The 27,125-nt window shown below is 34.0% G+C and overlaps 1 protein-coding gene across 2 annotated transcripts; it reads right to left on the bottom strand.

The window, feature by feature from the left end:
- On the bottom strand, window positions 1–27,125 carry LOC142227381 (long-chain-fatty-acid--CoA ligase heimdall-like). 2 transcript variants are annotated; one of them, XM_075297897.1, is made up of 7 exons: window positions 27,063–27,125; window positions 19,271–20,009; window positions 18,799–19,199; window positions 1,226–1,541; window positions 869–1,159; window positions 309–606; window positions 1–162 (listed from the first exon to the last, which is right to left on the bottom strand). In XM_075297897.1, the coding sequence occupies exons 2-7, from the start codon at window positions 19,952–19,954 to the stop codon at window positions 89–91; spliced, it is 2,064 nt and encodes a 687-aa protein (XP_075154012.1). In that variant the 5' UTR covers window positions 19,955–20,009; window positions 27,063–27,125; the 3' UTR covers window positions 1–88. The 2 variants fall into 2 exon arrangements, with proteins under 2 accessions (XP_075154012.1, XP_075154011.1); XM_075297896.1 differs by lacking the exon at window positions 27,063–27,125 and adding an exon at window positions 20,070–20,170.

Below are 27,125 nucleotides of genomic sequence, written 5' to 3'. Positions count from 1 at the left end.
TTCGTGGAGAGCATAGATAAACCTCATTTATTTTTTACCTTTAATTTAAATATTTAAATACGTTTTATTGTTGTTTACTTCAACTTTATTAGCTATACATCTTGTCAATATATTTAGCATACTTTTTATGAATTATATTTCGGCGTAATTTCATGGTGGGTCCTAAAAAATAATTAAAAAAAATGAAATTAAAAAAATAAATAAATGAAGAATTTTCAATATTTTTAAGAATTTCTTCATATATGTGGAAAAAGAATCTTAAGGTTAACAAATTTGTATACCCGAATTTTGGGGGGACATTTACTTACCCAATTCTCCTGTAACTATAGTGAAATCATGTGGCAATATTGAAAAATATTGTACACGCTGGGCATTTGATATGGCATGACGATTGGCTTTCTCTATGCCAGATTCCAATGCCTTATGAACCTTTTCATCTAAACGTATTTCAACACTATTCACATCAAAATCCTTGAAATTTTTGGGATATTCCATATGAAGTATTTCAGAGAGCTTTGTGTAGTGTAGGTCTAATGTTGATAACCAATCAATAGTTTCGGGTAATAGATTATCCAAAGGATAACCAGCTTCAGGAGATATTAAAGTCTGTAATAAAGTCCAATGATACATTATACATTAGTGTGAGGACAAATAAAATAATGGAGATTTCTAAAAAAATATATGAAAATTGTATTGGTTTTTTAAATTTAAGATAAAAATGTTTCACTTATAGGTTAAGATTTTTTTGAGGAATTTGCATCTTTGGCTTAAAGTTATTAGGAGTTAATTAATTTGGAAATTTTAAACTGGAATTTATTTGTACGTGAATACCATCGGGAAGAACTATTCACTTCTCAATTTGACTCACCTTAAATGTTAGCAATACAGTCACATATTTGCGATGATCTCCAACAGCCACAGCATTGCTAATACAGGGTAACTCCTTCTTGATCGAATCCTCAATAACAACTGGAGGCATATTTTCACCACCCGAAGTAATGATGAGTTCCTTTATACGTCCGGTGATATACACATAACCATCTTTATCGATTCTTCCACAATCACCAGTGCAAATGTAACCATCCTGCCTTATGGTTTCCATAGTCTTTTCCGGTTCCTTTAGATAGCCCATAAAATTTGTGCGAGAACGTATAAGAAGCTAAAAAATAATAAACAGATATAAAATTTTGAATAGAAAAACTGTATCCCTCATACGATGGCATACCTCCCCTTCACCATTCTCATCAGGTTCATGGATCTTAATGTCGACACCTCTAAGTGGTTTTCCTATGGTCAACACATTGGGCTTTTGTAGGGAAAATATCACGCCACCAGAAGTTTCAGATAAACCAAAACCATCGATCAACGGTAAATCTAGACTGAGGAAGAAATTAGTCACAGTCTCTGAGATTGGAGCTCCACCAACCATGGCCAGTTTACAATGTTCCAAACCCAAATATGTTTTTAGGCGATATATTATTGCAGATGCCATCCAATATTTAAGTGAAGGTATACGGCTCTTAGAAGGATTTATATTAATTCTAAAATTTAATAATTTTAATATTTTAATATTATGAAACAAGTAAAGAAAGTCTAAAGTCGGGCGGGGCCGACTATATTATACACTGCACCACTTTGTAGATCTAAATTTTCGATACCATATTACATCCGTCAAATTATTGGGGGCTATATACAAAGGTTTGTCCCAAATACATACATTTAAATATCACTCGATCTGGACAGAATTTGATAGACTTCTACAAAATCTATAGACTCAAAATTTAAGTCGGCTAATGCACTAGGGTGGAACACAATGTTAGTAAAAAATATGGGAAATGTTTAAATCTGAAGCAATTTTAAGGAAACTTCGAAAAAGTTTATTTATGATTTATCGCTCGATATATATGTATTAGAAGTTTAGGAAAATTAGAGTCATTTTTACAACTTTTTGACTAAGCAGTGGCGATTTTACAAGGAAAATGTTGGTATTTTGACCATTTTTGTCGAAATCAGAAAAACAAATTTGGCACGCAAAGCTACAATGCTAATTCTACTCCCTGTGCAAAATTTCAACCAAATTGGTGTACAACTCTGGCTTCTGGGACCGTATTAGTCCATATCGGGCGAAAGATATATATGGGAGCTATATCTAAATCTGAACCGATTTCAGTAAAATTTGGCACACTTGACTATAGTACTAATTGTTCTTCTTGTGCAAAATTTTAAGTAAATTAGGTTAAAACTCTGGCTTCTGGGGCCATATAAGTCCATATCGGGCGAAATATATATATGGGAGCTATATCTAAATCTGAACCGATTTGTTCCAAAATCAATAGGGATCTATTCTGAGCCAAAACACATACTTCTGCCAAATTTGAACTCGATTGGACTAAAACTGCGACCTAGACTTTGATTACAAAAATGTGTTCACGGACAGACGGACAGACGGACATGGCTATATCGACTCAGGAGCCCACCCTGAGCATTTTTGCCAAAGACACCATGTGTCTATCTCGTCTCCTTCTGGGTGTTGCAAACATATGCACTAACTTATAATACCCTGTTCCACAGTGTGGAGCAGGGTATAAAAATATGGGAAACGTTTAAATCTGAAGCAATTTTAAGGAAACTTCGACAAAGTTTATTTATGATTTATCGCTCGATATATATGTATTAGAAGTTTAGGAAAATTAGAGTCATTTTTACAACTTTTCGACTAAGCAGTGGCGATTTTGCAAGGAAAATGTTGGTATTTTGACCATTTTTGTCGAAATCAGAAAAACATATATATGGGAGCTATATCTAAATCTTAACCGATTTCAACCAAATTTGGCACGCATAGCAACAATGCTAATTCTACTCCCTGTGCAAAATTTCAACTAAATCGGAGTTAAAAATTTGCCTCTGTGGTCATATGAGTGTAAATCGGGCGAAAGTTATATATGGGAGATATATCTAAATCTGAACCGATTTCAACCAAATTTGGCACGAATAGCTATAATGTTAATTCTACTCCCTGTGCAAAATTTCAACTATATCGGACCAAAAAATTGGCCTCTGTGGTCATATGAGTGTAAATCGGCCGAAAGCTATATATTGGAGCTATATCTAAATCTGAACCGATTTCAACCAAATTTTGCACGCATAGCTACAATGCTAATTCTACTACCTGTGCAAAATTTCAACTAAATCGGAGCAAAAAATTAGCCTCTGTGATCATATGAGTGTAAATCGGGCGAAAGCTATATATGGGAGCTATATCTAAATCTGAACCGATTTCAACCAAATTTGGCACGCATAGCTACAATGCTAGTTCTACTCCTTGTGCAAAATTTCAACCAAATTGGGGTAAAACTCTGGCTTCTGGGACCGTATTAGTCCATATCGGGCGAAAGATATATATGGGAGCTATATCTAAATCTGAACCGATTTCAGTAAAATTTGGCACACTTGACTATAGTACTAATTGTTCTTCTTGTGCAAAATTTTAAGTAAATTAGGTTAAAACTCTGGCTTCTGGGGCCATATAAGTCCATATCGGGCGAAATATATATATGGGAGCTATATCTAAATCTGAACCGATTTGTTCCAAAATCAATATGGATCTATTCTGAGCCAAAACACATACTTGTGCCAAATTTGAAGTCGATTGGACTAAAACTACGACCTAGACTTTGATTACAAAAATGTGTTCACGGACAGACGGACATGGCTATATCGACTCAGGAGCCCACCCTGAGCATTTTTGCCAAAGACACCATGTGTCTATCTCGTCTCCTTCTGGGTGTTGCAAACATATGCACTAATTTATAATACCCTGTTCCACAGTGTGGAGCAGGGTATAAAAAAATGCATTATATTTACGAAATTATTACACGCAAAGAAAAAAAACGTTTGGAAAACGTGTACCAAAAACGTTTTTCTTTTGTTACAGTTTTTTGAATTGCTTCGAAAATTTTAAACTTTTATCACCAAAAAAATTAGTTTGTTACAAAATTTTTATTTTTTCAATAAAAAAGTTATTTTTGAAACAACAACACAGTCCATTTCGTTCATATCAAACACAGTTCTTTTCTGACTTTAGGCCTTTAATAAGACACGTTTGAGTTCAAAATTTAATATACTACAATGTAACATAATGTTAGACATTTTTTCTGAATCTTCCGAACATATCTGGAATATATGTAAAAAACAAAAACAAAAAAAAAATTCTTTGGTCGAAGCAGGGATCGAACCCACGACCCTTGGCATGCAAGTCGGACGTAGCAACCACTGCTCCACGGTGCCAAACTAAATGTTTGTTTCTGTCAAATAAACTTTGCTTATTCGGTTCGTGGGCGCCGCAAGCTATGCTATATAAATATAACTTATATGGATATTTACCCAGCAAAAACTAGGTAACCACATCTCATTACAATTGACATTACCAGGAGTAAAGCTGTCATTACACTTTGCATTACATTGCGGCGAGTTATAATGACTAACTTGTAATGACAAAAATAAATACTTCTCGGTAATTTTCGAATTGTTATTCTCAAATTTTATGCAGTTGTAGTTAACGATTTAATAAAATAGAATAAATGATGCTACCATTAGGTATAATTATTTACATAATCGAGCACTTACATAAAAAATCAAAAAGAGTATGTAATGTAACGCTAATTCTGAAAATTTTTCCGTTAAGAAATTATCACAAATATTTCATAATAATTGTGGTTAATGACATTAACATATTATGTTTTAAATAAATGCTTTCTTATACCTCATTCACATTACACTTCCAAAATGCGCTTAAACTAAATTTCAAATGTCATTTGCCTTATAAAAAAGAGACTTAAAATTCACTTTTAGTAGATTTTGAACCTTATGTGAATTGGCTATTGGATATATTATAACGAAATTCACGAATCCAACTCCTTAAACAACCTACATTTATTTCTATTTTAAGTGTGAAATTAAATTGCATCTTATTTAGATTATTTATTCGATTTTTTGTTTATTTATACAATATTCGTTTCTATTCAAGTAGTTCTCCTATTACAGCATCACTCGCCATATTTTGATCCATTGTAATCGGCGATAGAAATCAATATTTTCGAGATTTGGTTGCCTGAGACAATAAGTAGCTATTTTGCAAGCTTTGGTGTATCTACAAATATGTAATTACATATTAGGTGATTATATGCTTTAAATGCACTACTTATTTTATGGCCGAAAGTATGCCAGGGGAGAAGTACTTTCCTTCTAGGACATGCGTATGTAAATGTAATCCGAAGCGATGCCAATTAATAAGTGGTTATTAATTTTTAAATAAGCTTACCTACAAGATTACCGGGTAATGAGAGTTTTTGCTGGGTATCTATTGATGACCATAACAGGAACATAGCTCAGTGGTTAGTGTGTTGGCTTACAAAGTGCATGGTCCGCGGTTCGATTCTCCGTCCAGGCGAAAGGTAAAAAAATTAAAAAATTTATAAAATCGTATAATTTCTTCTACATTGTTGTTATTACCGGAAAAGGTGTTAAGAACTAAAAAACCTCGTGGATGTGAGAAAGATGTGAGGGAAAATGCAATTAGCAAGAAAAACAATGTTTATACCCTTCAACACTACTGTGGTACAGGGTATAATAAGTTTGTGCATTTGTATGTAACGCCAAGAAGGAAAAGTCTGAGACCCATCGTTTAGTATACCGATCGTCTTAGAATTAAATTCTGAGTCGATTTAGCGATGTCCGTCTGTCTGTCTGTCTGTCCGTCTGTCTGTCTGTTGATGTATTTTTGTGTGCAAAGTACAGCTCGCAGTTTTAGTCCGATTGTCCTAACATTTAATATTTAGTCCTGTCTCGGCTCAAAGACGATCCCTATTGATTTTGGAAAAAATCGGTTCAGATTTAGATATAGCTGCCATATATATTTTTCACCGATCTGGTCATAATTGGCGTGTATATCAACCGATCTTCCTCAAATACCGTACATCCCAATATTTTATGAGTCTCGAAAAACTTGCAAAATGTCATCCAAATCGGTTCAGATTTAGATATAGCTCCCATATATAGCTTTCGCCCGATTTACACTCCTTTGTCCACAGAGACCAATTGTTTGCTCCGATTTAGTTGAAATTTTGCACAGGGAGTAGAATTAGCATTATAGCTATGCGTGTCAAAATTGGTGGAAATCGGTTCAGATTTAGATATAGCTCCCATATATAGCTTTCGCCCGATTTACACTCATATGACAACAGAGGCCAATCTTTTACTCCGATTTAATTGAAATTTTGCACAGGGAGTAGAATGAGCATTGTAGCTATGCGTGCCAAATTTGGTTGAAATCGGTTCAGATTTAGATATAGCTCCCATATATATGTTTTTCTGATTTCGAAAAAAATGGTCAAAATACCAACATTTTCCTTGTAAAATCCCTACTGCTTAGTCGAATAGTTGAAAAAATGACTCTAATTTTCTTAAACTTCTAATACATTTATATCGAGCATTAATCATAAATAAACATTTGCGAAGTTTCCTTAAGATTGCTTCAGATTTAAATGTTTCCCATATTTATACCCTGCTCCACACTGTGGAACAGGGTATTATAAGTTAGTGCATATGTTTGCAACAACCCGGAAGGAGACGAGATAGACACATGGTGTCTTTGGCAAAAATGCGCAGGGTGGGCTCCTGAGTCGATATAGCGATGTCCGTCTGTCCGTCTGTCCGTCTGGTCCGTCTGTCCGTGAACACATTTTTGTAATCAAAGTCTAGGTCGCAGTTTTAGTCCAATCGACTTCAAATTTGGCAAAAGTATGTGTTTTGGCTCAGAATAGATCCCTATTGATTTTGAAAGAAATCGGTTCAGATTTAGATATAGCTCCCTTCAAGGCCGTAGCCAGGATTTTAATTCGGGGGGGGTTCAACTTAAAAAAAAATATTCATATAATCTCATGTGTAGAAAATTTTATTTATGCATAGGTATGTATACAATATTTTTATATCCACCACCATAGAATGGTGACGGGGGTATAATAAGTTTGCCATTCCGTTTGTAACACATCGAAATATCGATTTCCGACTATATAAGGTATATATATTCTTGATCAGGGAGAAATTCTAAGACGATATAACGATGTCCGTCTGTCTGTCTGTTGTAATCACGCTACAGTCTTCAATAATGAAGAAATCGTACTGGAATTTTGTACAAACTCGACTTTTATCTGCAGGCAGGTCAAGTTCGAAGATGGGCTATATCGGTCCAGGTTTTGATATAGTCCCCATATAAACCGACCTCCCGATTTGGGGTCTTTGGCTTATAGAAATCGTAGTTTTTATCCAATTTGCCTGAAATTTGAAACCTATAGGTATTTTATAACCATAAAGAGATGTGCCAAAAATGGTGATTATCGGTCCATGTTTTGGTATAGCCCCCATATAGACCGATCTCCCGATTTTACTTCTTGGGCTTATAGAAACCGTAGTTTTTATCCAATTTGTCTGAAATTGGAAATTTAGAGGTATTTTAGGACCATAAAGAGGTGTGCCGAAAACGGTGAGTATCGGTCCATATTTTAGTATAGCCCCCATAAGAACGATCTCCCGATTTAACTCCTTGGGTTTCTAGAAACCGTAGTTTTTATGTGATTTGCCTGAAATTGTAAATATTCTGGTATTTTAGGCTCACAAAAACGTGTATCGGATTAAGTTTTTATCGATCCATTTGATAATGCCTCCGTATAGACCGACTTCACTTCCTGAGGGTGTAGAAGGCGCACTGATCATGAAAATTGCTTGAAACTCAATGTAAAATTTCCAGATTTTACTTCTACAGATTTAAGATTTCAAATCAAGACGTTATTTTATAATTTTTTTGCACACTTACAAGAGATGTTAATAATTCCTCTAAAACTCAAACAAAAATGGTTCTTATAAATCCAGAATCTGATATAGTCCTCATAGGTGAAATCTTTAAATTTATCTTCGGGAATATCCTCAAGTCCTCAAGCCCTCCTGAAATTTCAAAGGAAACCCTAATATTTGGTTCATGGTGGTGGGTATTTAAGATTCGGCCCGACCGAACTTAGTGCTGTATATACTTGTTATAATATTAAATTGAGCCGACGGGCTTTCTGGGCAGCAAATAAATCAATGACTTCTTCAGTCGGCACATTTATTCGGCGATGAACCGACATTAATGCCAATCCTTTGAGTCTACTCTCGCTAGTCGCATTTCTAAGATACGTCTTTAATCTCTTCATTGTTGAAAATGAACGTTCGGATGAGCACGTAGTAACTGCAGGGATGGAAACTATATTATCGATTGTTTTATTTCGGTAGAAAATGTTGTCAACATTTTATTTCTATATAGAATTTTTGCAAAATTTTATTTCAATTGAAAATTTTGTAAAAATTTTATTTCTAAAGGAAATTTTTGCAAAATTTTATTTCTATAGAAAATTTTGTCAAAATTTTATTTTCTTTAAAATTCAGTCTCTTGAAAATAATCTTCCAGTGAAATTTTTGTTGAAATTTAGTAAAAAGTAGCTTTCCGCTCAAAAAATACCTTTCTTGTACTTTCTTCAAAATTGTATTTTCCATCCCTGAGTAACTGACAAAGTGACCAAAATTTTTAAAAGAATATTCACGTTTGGAAATATCTCTTTATTGCTTCCATAGCTGAATTAGGCAGGTTCTTTTCGCAGGTTTTGCGCCATTTCATTTACACATGTGTGTTTGGCTGTTTCGTTGTTGTTGCTATGGCCAAACAAAGCGAGTCATGTTCACAAAAAGAACAACAAACACACATAAAAAGCAGAAATGCATTTTCCAAAAATGAAATTTGTGGTGCGAGAACAAAAACAATTTGTTTTTTTCGACCGTCGTTTGACGGGCTTTTCAACTAGTATTCTATGATTTGTGCAAGTTTTATAGGTAAGCGTTTTTCAAAATAAAACCTCCAGCTTTTCTTCAACATCTTCGATTTTCTATGCAGCTAAAAATATATATTTATTTATATAAAAATATTCATTCATTTCGGGGGGGGTTTGATCCCCCTCATCCCCCCCCCCTGAATACGGCCTTGGCTCCCTTATATATATTTCGCCCGATATGGACTTATATGGCCCCAGAAGCCAGAGTTTTAACCTAATTTGCTTAAAATTTTGCACAAGAAGAACAATTAGTACTGTAGTCAAGTGTGCCAAATTTTATTGAAATCGGTTCAGATGTAGATATAGGTCCCATATATATCTTTCGCCCGATATGGACTAATACGGTCCCAGAAGCCAGAGTTTTACCCCAATTTGGTTGAAATTTTGCACAGGGAGTAGAATTAGCATTGTAGCTATGCGTGCCAAATTTGGTTGAAATCGGTTCAGATTTATATATATCTCCCATATATATCTTTCGCCCGATATGCACTTATATGGACCTAGAAGCCAGAGTTTTATCCCGAATAGCTTGAAATTTTGCACAAGGAGTACAATTGGTAGTATAGTCATGTGTGCCAAATTTGATTGAAATCGGTTCAGATTTAGATATAGCTTCCATATATATTTTTCGCCCGATATGGACTTATATGGCCCCAGAAGCCAGAGTTTTTGCCCAATTTGGGTGAAATTTTGCACTAGGAGTACAATTAGTAATATAGTAATGTGTGCCAAATTTGATTGAAATCGGTTCAGATTTAGATATAGCTCCCATATATATGTTTTTCTGATTTCGACAAAAATGGTCAAAATACCAACATTTTCCTTGTAAAATCGCCACTACTTAGTCGAAAAGTTGTAAAAATGACTCTAATTTTCCTAAACTTCTAATACATATATATCGAGCTATAAATCATAAATAAACTTTTTCGAAGTTTCCTTAAAATTGCTTCAGATTTAAACGTTTCCCATATTTTTTTTTTACTAACATTATGTTCCACCCTAGTGCATTAGCCGACTTAAATTTTGAGTCTATAGATTTTGTAGAAGTCTATCAAATTCTTCCAGATCGAGTGGTATTTAAATGTATGTATTTGGGACAAACCTTTATACGAGTATATAGCCCCCAACACATTTGACGGATGTGATATGGTATCGAAAATTTAGATCTACAAAGTGGTGCAGGGTATAATATAGTCGGCTCCGCCCGACTTTAGACTTTCCTTACTTGTTTTTTACTAACATTGTGTTCCACCCTAGTCCATTAGCCGACTTAAATTTTGAGTCTATAGATTTTGTAAAAGTCTATCAAATTCTGTCCAAATCGAGTGATATTTAAATGTATGTATTTGGGACAAACCTTTATATATAGCACCCAACACATTTGACAGATGTGATATGGTATCGAAAATTTAGATCTATAAAATGGTGCAGGGTATAATATAGTCGGCCCCGCCCGACTTTAGACTTTCCTTACTTGTGTTTTTTTTTGAGTTTGTCTTTATGAAATATTTTTTACATCCTGGAAAAGAATAAACGTTTATCACAAAAAGTATATACTTTTCTTCCAAATATACTTCCTTACAGCGAAAAGCAAATGAGAAACGAACTTTGTTTGTCTAAAATTTCGTTTGGGAGGAAAGAATTATTTTTTTTGTGTGTAGATTGGCTCTTTTTTTAATGACAAATTTCGTTAAACAAAGTTTTGTTCTTTTTAGACCAGTGGCATACTTGCCGTGCATATAAAGCATCTTGGGTTCAATCCCTTTTTCAACCAAACTTCAAAAAGTTTTTCACCGGTGGATTGTCCCCTCTTACTAATGCTGATGACATTTCCGAGTGTTTAAAAATTTCTTCAAGTGGTTTCATCGCAACTTCGTTCGGACTCGGATATAAAATCGAGGTCCCTTGTCATTGAGCTAAAACATGGAATCGGCCTCCACTCTGTGATAAGAGAGAAGTTCTTCACAATGGAGACTGAATAATCAAAGTAAGCCTGAAATATCAAGTTTGTATATTCTGGGTCGTGGTGAGAGTCTAAGTCGAGTTTTTCGTTCTGACGCTTTAACTCTAGAACCCACAAACCGATTTCCACGGTTTTGCATTCGTTGGAAAGTTCTCGGGCTCCGTAAGAAAATTCAAGAAACGTTTCAACGGAAAAGTTGAAAAAATCTTTTTTTTTACATACAGCGCACATTACAAAAATTTATAATTTGAATTTATCGCAGTTGGTTTTGTTATTTATTCACATGAAAAGTGTTCGGAGAACGTAGAGGGTGAAAATAGGATATCTCATTTTTTGATATCTGGTGGGGGAGGGGCACATCCCCCTTGCCCGAAATTGGGCCAAAGTTCTCCGATTTGGGTGAAATTTTCAAGAAAGGTTAAGGGTGATGTCTAGACAAAGAACCGCTGCTTTATTTTTCGATATTTGGTCGGGCGGAACAAAAATTCTCTGACTTACTTGAGAATTACAGAGTACCTGATTTTTTAGAATTTGGACGGGAAGGGGGACCTCCCCCTTGCCCGACTGGGAACAAAATTATCCGATTTGGTTGAAAGAACAGCTACTTTATTTTTCGATATTTGGTTGAGGAGGGGGCCTCCTCGTCATCTCTCTTTGTCTGACTTTTTTTTTAAAGTACAGTGAAAAAACTAAAATTTGTCGACTTACTGAATTTTTACGGAGAACTTTGGAGAGGTTTGAAATTTATATGAGCTATATGATTTTTTAATATTTGGTCGGGGAAAAATATAAGGGCACAGGGAGACCTCATTTCCCCTCAAGTACACTGAAAAAAATATTGTCCTGAAGCCAAAGATTTCATGTCCTTAAAATGCGAATGCAAATTTTGCTTATCGTATAAGACGCATTTCTCTAATATAAATTGTTTTCCTAGTCCAAAAGTCGATAAGCTTTTCAATGAAGTCGTGTTATCCTTATAAAAAATTGGTATCATAACATGAAAGAAAAATTTGTAGGGGTAAGGTCAACTTGACTTTAATAATTCAGAAAAATTCTTTAAAATCAATGAAATTCTCTTTAAATTTGTTGTCTTTTTGCATCTTGACCACAAAGCTAAAAATTCGTTAAAAAATAGGACATGTTTTTCAACACTTTGTTTTAAAGACGTTTTTTACTTGAAACATAGCATAATTTCTACTGGAAGTCGTGTCTGAATTTAAATTAAAATTTGCTTCCTAGAGTCAAGTACACAAAACCCAAATTTAAAAGAGAATTGTGTCTTAAAAGTATCCTTACTTGAATTCTCTGCTTCTTTGGCTCGAAATCAATACCAAAATTGTTAAAGTAAAGACAAAATCTTTGGAACCGGGCATGCTTTTTTTTTCAGTGTACATACCGTGAAACAATTAAACTTTTCCAATTTACTTGAAATTTACAGAGGATGTGGGGTAGGGAAGAGGGCCTCCCTTTGCCCTCCTGTTAAAAAATTGGGCTTAAAATTTGTTTGAGATTTTCTGGGACGCCTACACAATATACGCTATATAATTTTTCGATATTGGGACGGGGAAGGAGACCTCCTCTAAAACTGAAAAACAAAAAACTAGAATTCTCAAGTTTACTTGAAATTAGCAAAGGCCGTAGGGAAAGATTATGAAATCAATATGGTGTACTTGATTTTTGGGTATTTGGATGGGAACCTTCTCCTTGCCTCACACTATGAAACTTGAAGGAAAGTTTACAGTTTTTCTTGGAATTTGCAGAGAAAGTGACGTCCCTTTACAAAAAATATAGCAAAATCTAACCTTCTCCGATTTACTTGAAATTGGGAGAAGAGAATTAAATGTATACTGGGTCCATGATTTTTCGATGTCTGGTTGGGGAAGAGGAATAGTGAAGTTGGGTAGTTTGTGAAATGAATATGGGGTACATGAATTTACGATATCTGGTCGGGGAGGAGCGAAGGAGGGGGGTTCCCTTTTGCCCGATTTCAAACCACGCTTGAAATTCACAGGAAATGTAGAAGATTGTCCAACGATTTGAATATATTTAGAGCAATTAAAAAAAAAAACAAAAAATTGGTTGAAAGGGAACACCCCCTACCCGACGTTTGTTAAGCCGGTCTGTTTTACATCTGCATAACCGCCCTATTTCTGTATATAAACGAAAAATCAAGTAGTCCGATTTTTTTGAAATGTACGGGACACGTGTGTGGAAACCATGGAGTGATTAATCAGTACTTCAGTTTTTGTGCCAGACTTCCCCTGACCCTACTCTTTAAAAGAGTTCAAATCTTTTCGAATTTGTTTTCAGATCGAAGGATATGGTTGGCTAAATATATGCTTGACTAAATATATGCAGGCCGGGTTACGCTAGTTTCTGATATTTTTTCTTTTGTAAAATAAAATAAAGAAACAAATTTTTAAAATTTTGACGTCAACCCGGCAATGTCTGCCCATCGCACAGTGCTTCGATCCCATACAACGAATGGACAAAATTGAAAGGAGGCACCGTTGGAAAGCGAAATTTTGTAGGGCCTGATTGATGGTCAAAACTAGGTCAAAACAAGTAAGGAAAGTCTAAAGTCGGGCGGGACCGACTATATTATACCCTGCACCACTTTGTAGATCTAAATTTTCGATACCATATCACATCCGTCAAATGTGTTGGGTGCTATATAAAGGTTCGTCCCAAATACATACATTTAAATATCACTTGATTTGGACAGAATTTGATAGACTTTTACAAAATCTATAGACTCAAAATTTAAGTTGGCTAATGCACTAGGGTGGAACACAATTTTAGTAAAAAAATATGGGAAACATTTAAATCTGAAGCAATTTTAAGGAAACTTCGCAAAAGTTTATTTATGGTTCGCTCGATATATATGTATTACAAGTTTAGGAAAATTAGATTCAGTTTTACAACTCTTCAACTAAGCAGTGGCGATTTTACAAGGAAAATGTTGGTATTTTGACAATTTTTGTCGAAATCAGAAAAACATATATATGGGAGCTATATCTAAATCTTAACCGATTTCAACCAAATTTGGCAGGCATAGCTACAATGCTAATTCTACTCCATGTGCAAAATTTCAACTAAATCGGAGCAAAAAATTGGCCTCTGTGGTCATATGAGTGTAAATCGGGCGAAAGCTATATATGGGAGCTATATATAAATCTGAACCGATTTCAATTAAATTTGGCAGGCATAACTAGAATGCTAAATCTACTCCCTGTGCAAAATTTCAACCAAATTGGGCCAAAACTCGGGCTTCTGGGGCCATATAAGTCCATATCGGGCGAAAAATATATATGGAAGCTATATCTAAATCTGACTCGATTTCAACCAAATTTGGCACACATAGCTACAATGCTAAATCTACTTCTTGTGCAAAATTTCAACTAAATCGGAGCAAAAAATTGGCCTCTGTGGTCATATGAGTGTAAATCGGGCGAAAGCTATATATGGGAGCTATATATAAATCTGAACCGATTTCAATCAAATTTGGCACGCATAGCTAGAATGCTAAATCTACTCCCTGTGCAAAATTTCAACCAAATTGGGTCAAAACTCTAGCTTCTAGGACCATATTAGTCCATATCGGGCGAAAGATATATATGGGAGCTATATCTAAATCTGAACCGATTTCAATCAAATTTTGCACACTTGACTACACTACTAATTGTACTCCTAATGCAAAATTTCAACCAAATTCGGCCAAAAATCTGGCTTCTGGGTCCATATAAGTCCATATCGGGCGAAAGATATATATGGGAGCTATATCTAAATCTGAACCGATTTCAATCAAATTTTGCACACTTGACTATACGACTAAGTGTTATGCTAATACAAAATTTCAAGCAAATCGGTATAAAACTCTGGCTGCTGGGTCCATATTAGTGCATATCGGGCGAAAGATATATATGGGAGCTATATCTAAATCTGAACCGATTTCAATAAAATTTGGCACACTTGACTATAGTACTAATTGTTCTTCTTATGCAAAATTTTAAGCAAATTAGGGTAAAACTCTGGATTCTGGGGCCATATAAGTCCATATCGGGCGAAATATATATATGGGAGCTATATCTAAATCTGAACCGATTTCTTCCAAAATCAATAGGGATATATTCTGAGCCAAAACACATACTTGTGCCAAATTTGAAGTCGATTGGACTAAAACTGCGACCTAGACTTTGATTACAAAAATGTGTTCACGGACAGACGGACATCGCTATATCGACTCAGGAACCCACCCTGAGCATTTTTGCCAAAGACACCATGTGTCTATCTCGTCTCCTTCTGGGTGTTGCAAACATATGCACTAACTTATAATACCCTGTTCCACAGTGTGGAGCAGGGTATAACAAAACCTAAAAATTTGGTTCCGATCGGACCACTGCTTCACGTACCTCCCATACAAAGGGATCAAAAATAAAGGGTGATACGGTCAAAATTTGGTCAATATAAACTTGACGTATTTCTTTAAATTTCGCATTTAAAAAACCTGAACACCCCTCATTTTGAATGTGTGTGTGTGTAGAATGTTGCTCTTATTTTGATTTTGGAATTCACTATTCAGTTGTCAAAATGCCGTCCAAGCAAGAAGAGCAGCGTATCAAAATTTTGCTAGCGCATCGCGAAAATCCGAATTAAAGTGTTGGGGAACGTTTGTCGACAGCCAGGAAGTCTGGATCGGGGGGAAATCGAAAACCGGAAGCCGCTGAGATGACAAAGAGAGTTGCCGGTAGTTTCAAGCGAAACCCTAACCTCTCTCTACGAGATGCCGTAAATAAGCTGGGTGTATCGTCTACAACCGTGCATCGAGCCAAAAAACGAGCCGGACTATCGACTTACAAGAAGGTAGTGACTCCAAATCGCGATGATAAACAAAATACGACGGCCAAAGCGCGATCCCGGAGGCTGTACGTCGTGATGCTGACGAAGTTTGACTGCGTGGTAATGGACGACGAAACCTACGTCAAAGCCGACTACAAGCAGCTTGCGGGACAGGAGTTTTATACGGCAAAAGGAAGGGGAAAGGTAGCAGATATTTTCAAGCACATAAAACTGTCAAAGTTCGCAAAGAAATATCTGGTTTGGCAAGCCATCTGTACCTGTGGCTTGAAAAGCAGCATTTTCATAGCTTCCGGGACTGTCAACCAAGAAATTTACGTGAAAGAGTGTTTGAATAAACGTCTGCTGCCTCTCCTGAAGAAACACGATTGTTCCGTACTGTTTTGGCCGGATTTGGCATGTTGCCATTACGGTAAAAAGGCCATGTAGTGGTACGCCGCCAACAACGTGCAGGTGGTTCCCAAGGACAAGAACCCTCCCAACACGCCAGAGCTCCGCCCAATTGAGAAATACTGGGCTATTGTCAAGCGGAACCTAAAGAAGACCAAAAAAACTGCTAAGGACGAGCAGCAGTTCAATGCAAACTGGCTTTCTGCGGCGAAGAAGGTGGACAAGGTGGCTGTACAAAATCTGATGGCAGGTGTCAAGCGTGAGGCCCGGCAATTCGGATTTGGAAAAGCGAAAGCCTAACTGAATATTTTTCCTGAATTTTATATTAATTGAACTTGAAAAAGAAATTTAATTTGATTTTTTAAATAAACGATTTCACCGATTTACACGCGTTTTCCCTTGACCTAATTTTGACCGTATCACCCTTTATCTGTTTGCATAAAAGGACGAGATAAAACAAATAGAAAAATGTTTGAGAATCGTTATAGATCACTCTTTGGAATTTTGTATGGTTAGAGTCGAGATATCAGACCAACTAGTGATTTAAATTTTGTGACCCTAGGTAGACCGAAACCCTACCAACAGGCCTTCAAAATTGGTCCCCTGGGCTATTGGAAAAGTTTATCAACTTTTTAACTTTTTTTCTCATTTCAACCGGATCGGATGAGATTTTCTCCTTATAGAAAAAATTTTGTTCCAAAATCGTGAACGGGCGGTAACAAAATGAAATGTAAATCTTCACGAAAATTCAAAAAGAGATTATTTACGGTTTCGTCCACAGACGTTAACGATTTCATGAATGGCTTTCATTTTTCTTTGGCCATGCAAAGTCTTAAAATTATCATTAGACGTTTCTGTGGCAACTCCATTGGTGAAGCAACTGCGAAGGCTACTATTAACGCGTCTGGAGCAGACAATCCAGGTTCGAAGCACGACAAAGCATTTTTATACCCTGCTCCACACTGTGGAACAGGGTATTATAAGTTAGTGCATATGTTTGCAACACCCGGAAGGAGACGAGATAGGCACATGGTGTCTTTGGCAAAAATGCTCAGGGTGGGCTCCTGAGTCGATATAGCGATGTCCGTCTGTCCGTCTGTCCGTGAACACATTTTTGTAATCAAAGTCTAGATCGCAGTTTTAGTCCAATCGACTTCAAATTTGGCAGAAGTATGTGTTTTGGCTCAGAATAGATCCCTGTTGATTTTGAAACAAATCGGTTCAGATTTAGATATAGCTCCCTTATATATATTTCGCCCGATATGGACTTATATGGCCCCAGAAGCCAGAGTTTTAACCTAATTTGCTTAAAATTTTGCACAAGAAGAACAATTAGTACTGTAGTCAAGTGTGCCAAATTTTATTGAAATCGGTTCAGATGTAGATATAGGTCCCATATATATCTTTCGCCCGATATGGACTAATACGGTCCCAGAAGCCAGAGTTTTACCCCAATTTGGTTGAAATTTTGCACAGGGAGTGGAATTAGCATTGTAGCTATGCGTGTCAAATTTGGTTGAAATCGGTTCAGATTTATATATATCTCCCATATATATCTTTCGCCCGATATGCACTTATATGGACCTAGAAGCCAGAGTTTTATCCCGAATAGCTTAAAATTTTGCACAAGGAGTACAATTGGTAGTATAGTCATGTGTGCCAAATTTGATTGAAATCGGTTCAGATTTAGATATAGCTTCCATATATATTTTTCGCCCGATATGGACTTATATGGCCCCAGAAGCCAGAGTTTTTGCCCAATTTGGGTGAAATTTTGCACTAGGAGTACAATTAGTAATATAGTAATGTGTGCCAAATTTGATTGAAATCGGTTCAGATTTAGATATAGCTCCCATATATATGTTTTTCTGATTTCGACAAAAATGGTCAAAATACCAACATTTTCCTTGTAAAATCGCCACTGCTTAGTCGAAAAGTTGTAAAAATGACTCTAATTTTCCTAAACTTCTAATACATATATATCGAGCTATAAATCATAAATAAACTTTTTCGAAGTTTCCTTAAAATTGCTTCAGATTTAAACGTTTCCCATATTTTTTTTTTTACTAACATTATGTTCCACCCTAGTGCATTAGCCGACTTAAATTTTGAGTCTATAGATTTTGTAGAAGTCTATCAAATTTTTCCAGATCGAGTGGTATTTAAATGTATGTATTTGGGACAAACCTTTATACGAGTATATAGCCCCCAACACATTTGACGGATGTGATATGGTATCGAAAATTTAGATCTACAAAGTGGTGCAGGGTATAATATAGTCGGCTCCGCCCGACTTTAGACTTTCCTTACTTGTTTTTTATAAATTCGTGACCATTACGTTTTCAGATCATGAACGTTGGTTGTTGTTTTGACATCACATGGTGTAATTTTATCGTTGTCAGATTGACATCGTCTGTTCTCCGTTTGACACCACATGTGTGTTGTTCAACACGATCCGTTCACGAAAAGTGCACGTCGTTAATGATTTTTTTCTATGGATGTACGATGCCAATTTATGGTCTCTAACTACCATGCATAGATTATCCCCTTTGGCCATTATGTCTATACAATATCGAGTTTTTTTTTATCAATTTATGACCAACCTTTAATGCCATGATGATCTACAGTGGCTCACAGTATATTTTTTTCTAATTTCCCCCAATGACTTACTCTTTCATTCGCTCCAAATGGTACTGTAACATTGTAACTTTTGCCATTTCACTCAATACCCTAAATGTTCTCGAAGATTCGCTATCCATTTGTATATGCCGCTCATAAAACTTTTCACATATTCTAGGTACCGCAATAGCCATGGTGGGTTTGACTTCCATAAATGTAGTTAAGATGGTACCTTTCAGGGCATTACAATCGGCAAAATATACAGTAGCTCCATAATTCAAACTCATAAATATATCGAAAGCCTGACCCACAACATGGCTCAATGGTAAATAAGTGACAATGACTTCGTTTCCTGGATTAATGGAGGTAAGAGCTTTGGATACACTTTTTGCTGAATAGAGGATATTATCGTGGGATAGCATAACACCTTTGGGCAAGCCCACAGTACCGGACTAGAAAAATATACAAATAAAAAATTGATTAAATTCGAATTCTTTAATTATATTCAATCACCATTAAATACCGTAAATATCAGCAATGCACAATCGTTGGGCGCCACTTTCAATTCCCTTCGGGACAATTCTCTTTGATACATGGGTCTTAGATTCATTTTCATTAAATCTGACCAACGATAATAACCTTCTTTCTGGGCCTTCTCATCAAACTCATAGGGACCCTGTAATTGTATCACTGCCCGCAATTGGGGCAAGCTAGACCTTATAGAGCGTATCTTAGACATCTGATGATTGTTGTCTACAACCACCACCGAAGACTCAGCTGTTGAGAGTATATGAAAAGTCGCCTCGGCAGAATTGGTGGTATATATACCAGCGGCCACAGCATTAATTCGTATAGCTGCCAATTCAATGTAAAACCATTCGGGACAATTGAAAGCCATAATGGCCACCGAAGAACGAGGTGGTACACCCAAATACAGCAAGGCCATAGCAACTTTTTCCACTTCCTTTTCATATTGCTCATAGGTAATCATTGTCCATTGATTAGATGATGGTGTCTCATTGGCTTCTGTCTTGTTAGTCTTATAAGCCAATGCTGGAATATTGGCATATTTTTCACAACGTTCACGAAAAAAATCCGATATTGTCTGATATTTAAATTCATTGAGGCTTTCTTTGGTAGCTCGACCTTTTATGGGATGATGTAAAGACCATGATCTATAGTCCATGGCAGAATTATGAGAGGACATCTCTATTTGATAAGTTCTGTTTTTACGAAGTTACTTTATATGAAATTGTTGATATCTGAAAAAGGTTAAAGAACAAATTGGAACGATGATTTGATGGGTTTCCAGATAGAGATACCTAATTTTGTGATACACTTGGGGAGGTCGAGCTATAAGCCCTCCTCTTGTTAGACTTTTTGAAAATTAAATTTATCGTTCTCGATTTATTTCCAATTTTTTTAGGAAAAGGGAGAAGAAAAAAATTTTGACAAAAATTTCTATAGAAACAAAATTTTCTACAAAAAATAAAATGTTGAAAAAATTTTCTATAGAAATAAAATTTTGACAAAATTTTCTATAGAAACAAAATTTTGACAAAATTTTCTATAGAAACAAAATTTCGACAACATTTTTTATAGAAATGAAATGTTGACAAAATTTTGTATAAAAATACAATTTTGGCAAAATTTTCTATAGACATAAAATTTTGACAAAATTTTGTATAAAAATAAAATTTTTACAAAATTTTCTATAGAAATACAATTTTGACAAAATTTTCTATAGAAATAAAATTTTGACAAAATTTTCTATAGAAACAAAATTTTGACAAAATTTTCTATAGAAATAAAATGTTGACAAAATTTTCTATAGAAATAAAACTTTGACAAAATTTTCTATAGAAATAAAATTTAGTATAGAATGATTTGAGTGGTTTCGAGATAGAGATAATAGTACGAAGCGTTATGTTAATTAACAGAAAATTCGTTATAATAACGAAAAATTTCGTTGTATTAACGAATTTGTTTCGTTATCTGACTTTTAACGACACATTTCGTTAATACAACGAAACTTTTTCTATTAGTGCGAGCTCTAAGCCCTCCTTTTGCTAGTCTTTTTGAAAATTAAATTTGTCGTCCTCGATTTATATCCAATCTTTTGGGGGAAAGGTTTTCTACTTTTTCCTTAAAAAAAGAAAAAAAAAATACAAAATATTCTATAGAAATAAAATTTGGACAAACTTTTCTATACACACAAAGAAAATTTCATTAAATGTCAGCCAACGAAAAATGTTAATTGATATAACGAAACATTTTCATTAATACAATGAAAATATTCGTTAATAGTACGAAACGTTACGTTGATTTGCAGAAAATTGTTTTATATTAACAAAAAAATTCGTTGTATTAACGAATTTGTTTCATTGGCTGACTTTTAACGACACATTTCGTTAATATAACGAAACTTTGTCTATTAGTGTAGAAATAAAATTATGAAAAAAATTGCTATAGAAATAAAATTTGGACAAAGTTTTCTTTAGAAGTAAAAGTTTGGAAAATCACTAAATCAAATTTTGAAAAAGTTTTCTATAGAAATAAAATTTTAACAAAGTTTTGTATAGAAATAAAATGTTGACAAAATTTTCTAAAAAATAAAATTTTGACAGAAATTTTTATACAAAAAAATCTATAAAAACCAAATTTGACAAAATTTTCTATGGAAAAAAAATTGACAAAATTTTCAATTCAATTCAATTTTCTTTATTGTTTAATAATAGTTACAATATTCATTTATATAAATTTGGCTATTTAATGTTAAAAAGCCTAAGGTTTACCCTTTTCCTACTAAAATAATACAATCTGAATTTATGACAAAAGTATGAATTAATTGGTGATTTGAATCGAGGAAAAATTTAACAAAAACCTTTATGAACATTTAGTGAAATACGATTATGAGAGTTGTTCAACATAGTTGGAAAGTTTTTCATTTCTAATGCGATTCGTGCCAAAAAGGAAACTGATTCCCAATAGTTTGTCCGAGACTAGTTTATGAGTGTTAGGAGCCAGACCTGTTTGTTTTTGAGTTCAATATACACTAATTTTCTGGTTTGATTTGAACGGTTTAAATCGTGTTCCAGTCATTAGCTGCCCAAAGATCAAAATTCGAAAACAGGAAAACTAAGACAGCTTATAATTATATTATTTCTTTTTTTTACATACATAACCCGAATTCAGATTAGCTTTGACTTGATCGATGACACTCAAGAGTTGGAAGTTTTATTAAGGAATTTCTAGATGTTAATTGATAATATGACGGTGTTATTATTGTAAGGAGTGATTACAACAAAAATACAATTTAGAAAATTTTCCATAGAAAATGTTGTCAAAATTTTATTTCTATAGAAAATTTTGCCAAAATTTGAGTTTGTAGAGAAAATTTTGTAAAAATTTTTATTTCTATAGAAAATTTTGTCAAAATTTGAGTTTATATAGAAAATTTTGTAAAAATTTTTATTTCTATAGAAAATTTTGTTAAAATTTTATTTCTATAGAAGACCTGTCTGTCTGGCTCCTACTATAAAAATTCAAAAAAATTTTCTACAGAAAAAAGAAAATTTGATAATACGTATTTTCTACAAAAAAAAAAAAAAAATAAATAAATAAATTTTCTATAGAAATAAAATTTTGACAAAATTTTCTATAGAACTATGGCTTGACAAAATTTTCTATAGAAATATAGTTTGACAAAATTCTGAACAAAATAAAAAAATAAATTTGGCAAAATCTACTATGGAAATAAAATTTTGACAAAATTTTCTACAGAAATAAAATTTTGAAAAAATTTACTATAGAAATAAAAATTTTTACAAAATTTTCTATAGAACTAAAATTTTTATAAAATTTTCTATAGAAATAAAATGTTGACAAAATTTTCTATAGAAGTAAAATGTTGACAAAATTTTCTATAGAAATAAATTTTTGACAAAATTTTCTGTAGAAATAAAATGTTGACAACATTTTCTATAGAAATAAAATTTTGACAAAATTTTCTCTAGAAATAACATTTTGACAAAATTTTCTATTGAAATAAAATTTTGTCAAATTTGGTCAAATATAAGATATAAAATTTTCTATAAAAATAAAATTTTGACAAAATTTTGTATGAAATAAAATTTTGACAAAATTTTCAATAGAATTAAAATTTTGACAACATTTTCTATAGAAATAAAATGTTGACAAAATTTTCTATAGAAATAAAATTTTTAAAAATTTTCTATAGAAATAAATTTTTGACAAAATTTTCTATAGAAATAAAATTTTGACAAAGTTTTCTATAGAAATAAACATTTTCTACAGAACTAAAATTTTTACAAAATTTTCTATACAACTAAATTTTGACAAAATTTTCTATTGAAATAAAATGTTGACAAAATGTTCTATAGAAATAAAATTTTGACGAAATTTTCTATAGAAATAAAATTTTGACGAAATTTTCTATAGAACTAAAATTTTGACAAAATTTTCTATAGAAATAAATTTTTGACAAAATTTTCTATGGAAATATATATTTGACAAAATTTTCTATAGAAATAAAATTTTGACAAAATTTTCTATAGAAATAAAAATTTTCTATAGAAATAAAATTTTTACAAAAGTTTCTATACAAATAAAATTTTGACAAAATTTTCTATTGAAATAAAATGTTGACCAAATGTTCTATAGAAATAAAATGTTGACCAAATGTTCTATAGAAATAAAATTTTGACGAAATTTTCTATAGAACTAAAATTTTGACAAAATTTTCTATAGAAATAAATGTTTGTCAAAATTTTCTATACAAATACATTTTTTGACAAAATTTTCTATAGAAATAAAATTTTGACATAATTTTCTATACAAACAAAATTTTGTAGGGAAATAAAACTGTGACAAAATTTCCTATAGAAATAAAATTTTGAAAAAATTTTCTATAAAGCTAAAACTATTCTATATATTATATATATTATAGTTCGACCAAGCCGAATCTTATGAACCCTCCACCATGGATAGCGTAGAAACTTCTGCAAAAGACTGTCATCCACAATTGAATTAATTTGGTTGTGGTATCTTAAAACTTCTTAACATCGTTTTCTAAATTGTTAGTTAGTCCATACGTGATATATATTAGACAAAAAAGGTATGTATAGGTAAGTCTACAACTAATTGCGAATCTATATGGACTTTTTCACGGTACGTAGAGAGCCAGAATTGAAATATGGGGGTCGCTTATATGTGGGCTATATACAATTATGGACTTGATATGGACCAATTTTTGTGTGATTGGGGATCGATTTATCTGAGGGCTATATATAACTATAGACCGATATGGACCTAGTTAGGCATGGTTCTTAACGGCCATATACTAGCACAATGTACCAAAATTTCAACTGACTCGGATGAAATTTGCTTCTCCAAGTGGCTCCAAAACCAAATCTCGGGATCGGTATATATGTTGGCTATATATGATATGGATCACTTTTGGCATGGTTGCAAAATATCATATACTACCACCACGTACCAAATTTCAACCAGATCGGATGAATTTTGCTTCTCCGAAAGGCACCGGGGTTCAAATCTGGGGATCGCTTTATATGGGGGCTATATATAATTATGGATTGATATGAACCAATTCCTGGATGGTTGTTGCAGGAATACTAACATCACGTACCAAATTTGAGAGGCTCCGGAGGTCAAATCTGAGGATCGGTTTATACGGGGGCTATATATAATTATGGACCGATTTCGACCAATTTTGCATTGGTGTTTGAGACCATATATTAACACCACGTACCAAATTTCAACTGAATCTGATGAATTTTTGTCTTCCAAGAGGCTCCCGAGGTCAAATCATGTGATCGGTTTATATGGGGGCTATATATAATTATGGACCGATGTGGACTGATTTTTGCATGGTCATTAGAGACCATATACTAGGTTAGGTTAGGTTTGGTTAGGTGGCAGTCCGATGTATTAGGCTCACTTAGACTATTCAGTCCATTGTGATACCACATTGGTGAACTTCTCCCTTATCACTGAGTGCTGCCCGATTCCATGTTAAGCTCAATGACAAGGGACCTCCTTTTTATAGCCGAGTCCGAACGGCGTTTCACATTGCAGTGAAACTACTTAGAGAAGCTTTGAAACCCTCAGAAATGTCACCAGCATTACTGAGGTGGAATAATCCACCGCTGAAAAAACTTTTTGGCGTTAGGTCGAAGCAGGAATCGAACCCACGACTTTGTGTATACAAGGCGGGCATGCTAACCATTGCACCACGGTGGCTCCCAAAGGGAACATATACTTACACCATGTACCAAATTTCAGCCGGATCGGATGAAATTTGTTCCGCAAGCCAAATCGGGGGATCGGTTTATATGGAGGCTATATATAATTATTGACCGATGTGGCCCAATTTTTGCATAGTTGTTAGAGACCATATACCAACACCATGTACCAAATTTCAGCCGGATCGAATGAAATTTGCTTCTCTTAGAGGCTCCGCAAGCGAAATCTGGGGATCAGATTATATGGGGGCTATATATAATTATGGACCGATGTGGACCAATTTTTGCATGGTTGTTAGAGATCAAATGCTGACACCATGTACCTAATTTCAACCGGATCGGATGAAATTTGCTTCTCTTAGAGGCTCCGCAAGCGAAATCTGGGGATCAGTTTATATGGGGGCTGTATATAATTATGGATCGATGTAGACCAATTTTTTCGTGGTTGTTAAAGACCACATACTAACACCATGTACCAAATTTCAGCAGGATCGGATGAAATTTGCCTCTCTTAGTGGCTCGGCAAGCCAAATCGGGGGATCGGTTTATATGGGGGCTATATATAATTATGAACCGATGTGGACCAATTTTTGCATGGTTGTTAGAGACCATATACTAACACCATGTACAAAATTTCAGCCGGATCGGATGAAATTTGCTTCTCTTAGAGCAATCGCAAGCCAAATTTGGTGGTCCGTTTATATGGGGGCTATACGTAAAAGTGGAGCGATATGGCCCATTTGCAATACCATCCGACCTACATCAATAACAACTACTTGTGCCAAGTTTCAAGTCGATAGCTTGTTTCGTTCGTTAGCGTGATTTCAATAGACGGACGGACGGACGGACATCCTCAGATCGATTCAGAATTTCACCACGTCCCAGAATATATATACTTTATGGGGTCTTAGAGCAATATTTCGATGTGTTACAAACGGAATGACAAATTTAATATTCCCCCATCCTATGGTGGAGGGTATAAAGATATGATATTTCTATAAAAAAAAAAAACTAAATTTGACAAAGTTTCTACAATTGCAATTTGTATCAAATTTTCAATAGAAATAAAATTGTGACAAAATTTTATATAAAATTAACAGACGTTTCACTGTACTATCACATTAAAGCTTAACTTCTCAACATTGGACACCAAGAAAAGAAAGCATGACCGGTTCCAAAGATTTTGTCTTTACGTTAAAAATTTTGGTATTGATTCAGAGCCAAAGAAGCAGAGAATACAAGTAAGGATACTTTTAAGACACAATTCTCTTTTAAATTTTGGTTTTGTGTACTTGATTCTAGGAAGCAAATTTTATTTTTTTATTTTTTCAACTTTTTTTCTTCATATGCTATGAAAGTCCTTTAAAAACGAGTTAACGACAACTTTATTTCCCAAATTGAGACTCGACTTCCAGTAGAAATTATGCAATGTTTCAAGTAAAAAACGTCTTTAAAATAAAGTGTTGAAAAACATGTCCTATTTTTGAACGATTTTTTGCTTTGTAGTCAAGATGCAAAAAGACAACAAATTTAAAGATAATTTCATTAAATTTAAAGAATTTTTCTGAATTATTAAAGTCAAGTTGACATTTTTTCTTTCATATTATGATACCCATTTTTTAGTCAAATCACTTAATTATAAGGATAATACGACTTCATTGAAAAGTTTATCGACTTTTGGACAAGGAAAAAAACTTTATAAATGCGTCTTCTATGCTAAGCAAAATGTGCATTCGTATTTTAAATACATGAAATCGTTGACCTCACGGCAATATTTTTTCCAGTGTAGGCACAAAGTGTTGACGACTGTTGATGTCAATTTGTGTCTATTCTTATAAAAATGAATCTTTTGGAAAACAATTTATTAATGATTTTCAGGTCTAGTAATCCACAATCATGTCCTAGAACATTTGGTCAGCTAAAACTAAACAGCGTTCTTACTTTGTATAATAATAACACAGTATCTTAGGGATATTTCAACTAATTTTCATTAATGTGTGATTATAAATTCAGATTAACACATGTTCTTACTTATTTAACTAAATGAAAATATTTGTCTATATGTATACAATAAAAATGTTATACTCGTTATGC

Source organism: Haematobia irritans, chromosome 2 (genome assembly GCF_050003625.1).
Source record: "Haematobia irritans isolate KBUSLIRL chromosome 2, ASM5000362v1, whole genome shotgun sequence".
NCBI lineage: Eukaryota > Metazoa > Arthropoda > Insecta > Diptera > Muscidae > Haematobia > Haematobia irritans.
Note: the sequence above shows the minus strand (reverse complement) of the source record. Positions and strands in the feature narration are given on the sequence as shown.